Source organism: Epinephelus lanceolatus, chromosome 12 (genome assembly GCF_041903045.1).
Source record: "Epinephelus lanceolatus isolate andai-2023 chromosome 12, ASM4190304v1, whole genome shotgun sequence".
NCBI classification, from domain to species: domain Eukaryota; kingdom Metazoa; phylum Chordata; class Actinopteri; order Perciformes; family Serranidae; genus Epinephelus; species Epinephelus lanceolatus.
The window spans coordinates 40009430-40016273 of record NC_135745.1 but is presented as its reverse complement, the minus strand read 5'-3'; the positions used below and the strand labels follow the sequence as shown (position 1 = coordinate 40016273).

Here is a 6844-nt window from a genome sequence, read left to right as displayed (position 1 = left end):
TGAAGCAAGTTGTGAGAAAAAAAAGAAAATAAAAGATAAGAAATAACCGTCTTTACGCCAAGTTTCACGTGTAACTCATCAGATTGCCTTCAGGTTTAAATCACCCCATGACTGTGTCATGGCCTGAAACACTCCGACCACACCACTGCTGCAGGACGTAGAGACAAACAGTGTGAAAAATCAAACATGGAATTTTAATGTTGCATGCCACTCATGCAGCTGGATTTTAAAAAAAATCTTGCCACAACATTTTGAAAACATTGCATTGCTATATTTGCTTCTTTTATTCCCTCTCTCAATTGTCCACTTTAACAACTCATTCTGTTCAACTCCTGGACCCATTACACTCCCTTTAATCCTCACAGGGATTAGTCAAAGTCATCAAAGTAACATGAATTTGTTCAGAGGTGACCTCACTCTCCTCTTTGGTCTAATTTTGGTATAAAAATGATGCAATAGTACATGCTTGCATTGTGAAAGGTACACAGTTTATAGTGAGTCGCAGTGCAGCCAACAGTCTTCTTTTGCAGTTTATGTCTTGTAACATAAAGGTCAGTAGGCCCACAGCTATTCTGGGTGTGCTTTGTTCAAACAAGCCAACCAACTGCTTTACATGTAAAAGAGTTTTTGTAGCTCTGCTTTGAGAATAGTACCTTAATGCTGCCATTTCAACAACATTTCAATGTCAGAAATTAGTCTGGAAAAAGTTGATTATTTGCATTTTTTTTCAGTAAATAATTAAACAAAACCACCAGATGACATTTATACCCTGTTTAAACCAAACTAGTTTCAGTCAAATACAGTAAGAGCTTTCAGTGGAAAATGTGCAGATTCAACACTACTGTACTACAAACAACCACTTATAAAGGAAAAACAATAGAAAAGAAGACGTCAGAATGGCTTAACTTCTACTCTATTTTGATATCTTTATTAACAATCATAGCCATGTTTTCAACAATGGAAGATTTATAAATATTTTTTTTCTTTTGATTCATAAAAGTTGTCTTGGCGCTTGTGGCTTGATTCCAGTTGTGGAAAGAAAACAAAAAAATCTAAATGTCCTTAAAGAATATAGCGCTTTAGGAAGCAGTGGTATCCAATCAACAGCTTTTTCGTCGGAGAGGAAATCCGTTATGTACACGATGGCTTTATTTTAAGAGATCTGGGTCTGTGCCATGGTGGATGGGAGAGATATCGAGTGCATGGCGGGGTCCAGAAACCATCCAAAGCAGACCACCTGATTGATCATCTGGCCTGGCGATTCCCTTTGTTTTCTTTAAGGCAACAAGATCCCCCACACCAATCTGGAAACCAATCCCAGCTATTCCGTGCTCGGGTCAAGCTTGCAGTGTGACTGAAGGTCGCCTCACCCTTCTTTTCCCCCTGTCCGACTCTTCTTGCATCAGCTGCGAGGAAGGAAACAAACATTGCCCCTTGAATACTTCCACACTACATAGCATCCAGACAGAGGGGCCAGGGATTGCTGTCCTCCCAGAGATTTAGATGTTCAAGCTAAAGCCAAGGGGCACCAGGGTTCACCCCTCACTGAAGCTACATCTGATGGCTGGGACAGACCCACGCTGGTGTACAGGCCATCCTGTCCCGGGTACTTCACCGTTGAGCTGGAGCCGGTTCCCTCCCCTGAGCTGGACAGCACGGATGAACTGACCTACAACAGAGCAAAGGAAAAATATGCATTGTTACATTAACTGTATTTTCAAAGCAGACACAACTTGTATGAATTAAGCATCTTGTCTCTCCACATGCCGTAAACATTCAGGGCTCATCCAACCGTGGTTTAGTTCATGCTCCCCGGGGGAGTTTTTCCATTTATGGCAACGACATGCACTGTTTTTCAAACCAAATGAGATAATAAATGCTTAAAAATCTGTACAGTATTAGGAAAAACATGATAGTTGCCAGGGGAAAAAACCTCCTCTAGAGCTTTAATCTAATTCTGTATGGAATTGTGCACCAGCTGTCTTCATCATTCTGAAACCATAACACAACAAATATTGAGGATGACTAACTTTCACTGCTGCCACCTAAAAAGGGGCAAAACTGACTATTATTGTTGCTATTTTGAAGTCACATAAAAAAGAACGGTTAGATGTTTGGTGAAACCTATGTTTGTTACATGATGCTGGAGTAGAGTTCCCAGAACAAGCCTTTAGCTGACAGATCTGCTGCATTTCATATTAATAATAATAATAATGTGATTTCAAACCAAGGTTCCACAACAATTGCCAAGTAAATATGGTCTCCAATACTAAGTCAGCAGAATAATAAATGTGAGATTTCTTTAGTGAATAGTCTAGTAGTACAAACATCATGGGCATATTCCTATCTGGATGACACAAAGTTTAAGGTATTTTAAAAACCCCAAAGTTTCGGGGCATGTGAGAAAATATTCAGGGCCCCAACACCCCCACTGAAATGCCAAAAAGCACCAGATCCTGAGTAATGTGAAGCTCATCTCACTGTAATGTCACCGTGACACATTAGTTAGCAGCAGTCATCACCACAGACCATCAGTCAGCCTGCATGTGATCTGTTTTTTAACAAAACACCTGTTGTAGCAAAATGCTTTCAGGGTTGTTCATCAGAAAATGTTCAACTCTGAGGACAAAGTTTGACATTCAGTGTTTTAATATCAGCTCTATTTCAGGTTTTAAATCATCATCATGTCACCAATTATAATTCACTGAATTTAAATGGAGCAGACGGCATTGTAATTTTATTCAAATAAAAAAATATTAAAGAATTAAAAAGTCCTTCTTACCCCTGACACCTGTGCGGAGGGAGAGCTGGTTTTCGAGCAATCTTCGGAATTAGATGAAGATGTGGATGTGGGAGTCATAGAGACAGAGTTGTTATTTCCTAAAAATATATATCTTGTTTAGATCATATTGTAAAAAAACAACAACATATTGATTATAATTATCCACAAGAATATATAGGCAATAATCATCAGTGACTCACCAGAGGATCCCTTCGTTTTATTCAAGGTCTTTGGTTTTCTTTTTCTCGTCTGGATTCCCTCTTTCTTCATGGCGAGCGGCCGAGGTACCTGCGCATTGGATCCGTTTTTGGAGGCCAGTTATTATTATTATTTATTTATGTTGCGTTGGTTTATCAAAGTGATTGTTGCAGTTTAAAGAAATAAATATCTCTATATAATAAAATCTCCACTCACCCCGTGTAATTTTGTGTAGAGACCACACGCGTTACACACCGGCTCTCCCTCCGCGTTCCTGCGCCACAAAGTGGTCGTGCTGGTTTGACAGTTGGCGCAGGACAGGCCGATTCTTCTAGACGTTGACTGGTGACACAAACGCAACATTAGATTAATCATCCTAATCAATACAAACCTGGAGCATTCACAGAGGAAGGTGGTGTTAATAAGCCTGTCAAGAAGTGGAGTCTTTGCCTGTCACTTACAATTAAGGAAAATGTTTTTAAAGTAAAAGCCACACTCTGCAAATTTCATTACAATTCGACCATTCACACCCTATTTCCTAACAATAATACCGGCCCTATTGTGATCTCCATTAACTGCCATTTACGCGCAGCTTTTTCCAGGATTTCAGGGAGTCACTCGTGTCATTAGATTACTTGTAACAACTGTGCTTAATGCGCGTAATGGCTCCAGGAAAAGATTTGTCCTTACTGTCTGCCGTTAAGATAGAATAACCAAAGGGAAGCACTGACAGATTAAGTGCCTGATTAATTACGTTAACAAATAGCTGCAGTTATAGGTGATTTAAATTTAATGAAATCACTGCCTTCTGTTCGGTTCAAATAAATGATGGGAAAATTACTAACAGATCTGTGCACGAGCAAATCTTCCAATCCTGCGTAATTTCTGTGATTGTTGGCAAATAAATTAATTAATTATTAAATTAATTTTAATGGTATAATGTGAGTATTAATGTCATCACTTTGCACAAAAAGCACAAACAAAAATGTCAAATGTATTTGTTGTGGTGTGTTTTACAAATATATTTCTGCCCATTTTACATCATCAGTCACATAAAGAGACAAAAATATTGTTTAAAAAAAATATCAGCTCTAAAGTAAAAGTTATATGTCTCATAAAAGTCTCCTTCTCCCATCGGACACTGCGTATGACATCAACCATAACCTCCAGCCATTGTTTAAAACGATTAGGCAGGAAATTGAGCGGTTAAGTGGTCCCCTGCTTACCGTCCGTTTCTGTGGTTTAATTAATGGCCGGCTGAGCCCATTCATTTTGCTGTAAAGGCCGCAGGCGTTGCAGAGAAAGTGGCCCGTGCCGTCGCGCCTCCAGAGCGGCGTGGAGATGGAGCCGCAGTTGACGCACTCTCTGCTCTCCCCCATGTCGTCGAGAATATCTGAAACTGAAAAGAAAGACTGAAATGAGCAGAACGCACAGCTTTAAAACATAAAGATCTGCCCGCAGGTTGTAAGTTTCATAAAGGAATGTGTTCCATCAAAGCAAATCAAATCAGATCCACTGATTTAATTTGATAACCCTGAAACACTTTCAATATATTTATACTTTTTTTAAGTTTTACTTTAAAAAACATTTTATGGTTACACATATGTTGCTCAGTTTCAGGCCTGCGCACAAAAATACGCATATTTTCCTTGCAGGATTCACACACACGCGCCATTTCAGACCAAATCTGGACTCATTTTAAACATTGTAATAATATTTTTGTGGTAATTTATTAAACATTGTTTGGCCAGTTTAATTATTTTTCGAGCTTTTAACTCCCCCACAGAGAGATCAAGTTGTGTTACAGAAGCGCACTGCAGTTGAGCACTTTGCGTAAAGACACATCACAAGGAATTTTATTATTGTTATTTTTAAAAACAGTGAGAATGAAAACGATTCCATCTAAACGCCCATCTCTACTTTGCTTTTTTCTTACCTCCGTTTGGTCCTCGAATCAAGGGCGCGCCTCTGCTCTGCAAGGTGTGCAGCATCGTGTTATCAAAAGGTCCCCCGGTCCAAGGCGAGGGCAGCTGGGAGAGCTGCGGTGCGACATAAGGAGAGTATGGACTCGCGTAGGTCCCACTGATGGGCCGAGAGAGGCCGTACTGGTCTCTGCTGCTCACATTCAGCGTGTTACTGTAGCCGGTGTCCCTGGGCGTCCCGTTATTCATGGGCGGGCTTGGAGGGTAGTGGAACCGAGTGGAGGTGTGAGGGCTGCCGGTGCTGTATGAGGGGCTCTCCGGGGCGGACTGCGACCAGACCGAGTGGCTGGAGACGGCGTGGCTGGGCTGCGCAGAGCCGCTGGCCTGCAGATACGAGAGGCTGGGTATCATGGGGCCCACTCTGGAGCTGGGGACATACACTGGGGAGTTGGGGTTGGAGTGCATATAACCACCAGAGGAGGAATCATATCCAGTCTGGCTCTGGGCTGCGGCGATGGCCAGTGTTTGGTACATGTCGGTCGGGTCCACCAGCAAGCTCGCCTTGTGCGCTCCGCTGGAGAGGACGAGTTTGCTGCCTTGGTCTAAATCCGTAAACAGCGGGATGTCCTCGGCGGTGGGCAGGGTGTTGTTATGGTGTCCGAAGTGAACGTAGGAGTGTAGTGATCTGCTGTCGGAGCGACGGTGTCCCAGTGCGTCAAGGTCGCTCGGAGGTGTCCTCAGCTCATCCGAGGTGGGACCGTCCCTCCTACTGTCACCGTGCAGGTAGGTCTGCTCAGCCGGTGACCCTGGGCTGCTGGATACTTCTCGCTTGACCATGGACCAGCTGTTTTCGCCCAGGTCCATCCAGGAGCACTTTCCATACACTGTAGGGGTTAATAAAAATCGTCAGGGAGTAGTCCACCCTGTAACGACAAAAAAAAAAAATTGCGTTAGAAAATCAGAAAACAAGCTGTACGCATGTGGGCGCAAAGTTACGGCCAACTGGATTTAAAATTCGTCCCATAAACATCTGGAAAGAAACTCGCCAAGTTCCCAGAGAAACGCAAATCCACCACTGATGCGCAGCTTGTTTTCATCTTTAAAAGAGCAGCCTACATTCCCACAATAACAAAAACTTAAGCGAAGCATCTGACTGCTCATTTCACGGCATGTTCATGTGTCATCTACAGCTCCAATAAAACACATCCAAACCGCAGTGGCTGCCATACTACCATCAAGCACTCTTAAGAGGCACTGGATCCGTCCATGTCAAATCTCTGTCCTCCCACACACGCGCGCACAAATACACACACACATAACAGATAGGAAACAAAACGCAATATGTCTTCACAGCAAAAGAGATAACCGTTTGATAAGACCCAAAACAGATAAGGGCCGAGAGGCAGGCCGGAGCGATAAAACAATACCCCGAAATGATGGTTTGGGTTCAGCTGCGCTCACAGCCAGATGTTCTAACCAGCTGCGTGAGGGAGAAAAGACACCAAGAGAGGGGGAAAGAGGAGACATTAGTCGCTTTCCAACACATACCTGCTAGTTGTGTGCCATAGGTCGCACGCAAAGTTCCTAATAGTGAGCCGCTGCTTCTCCTGGAAGTAATGGGAAATGTTAGTGCGGTCTGACGAGGTTTATGAGAGGAGGCGCTTCTGGTGGCTGCGGCTGCAGGAGGCGGACCAATCATGAGGAGCGTGAGCGGCAGGAGACACGATGGGGGTGCCAGCCTATAAACTCCTCCAATCAATCACACGGAGCAACAGAGCACAGAGAGAGAAAGAGAAACGGCTTGATCATGTTTGAAAGTTAGAATAATAATTTGAAAATGCAATCAGGCCGTAGAGAGCTTCGGGCTGACACGTAGCTCCACCCCTTCTCATCTGTTTTGCTTTTTAATTTTATCAAATGCAATTCCCAATCAATAACTAAT

General features: G+C 42.9%; 1 protein-coding gene across 3 annotated transcripts; it reads right to left on the bottom strand.

Annotated features, from left to right (window-relative positions):
• Positions 1–906: 906 nt before the first annotated feature.
• On the bottom strand, positions 907–6588 carry gata6 (GATA binding protein 6). 3 transcript variants are annotated; one of them, XM_033651300.2, is made up of 7 exons: positions 6451–6588; positions 4917–5825; positions 4207–4379; positions 3197–3322; positions 2983–3070; positions 2783–2880; positions 907–1669 (listed from the first exon to the last, which is right to left on the bottom strand). In XM_033651300.2, exons 2-7 carry the CDS (start codon positions 5764–5766, stop codon positions 1508–1510), a joined length of 1497 nt encoding a protein of 498 aa, XP_033507191.1. In that variant the 5' UTR covers positions 5767–5825; positions 6451–6588; the 3' UTR covers positions 907–1507. The 3 variants fall into 3 exon arrangements, with proteins under 3 accessions (XP_033507191.1, XP_078029546.1, XP_033507192.1); XM_078173420.1 differs by having other exon boundaries at positions 2783–2823; positions 4917–5786; positions 6451–6544; XM_033651301.2 differs by having other exon boundaries at positions 4917–5786; positions 6451–6542.
• Positions 6589–6844: the final 256 nt, after the last annotated feature.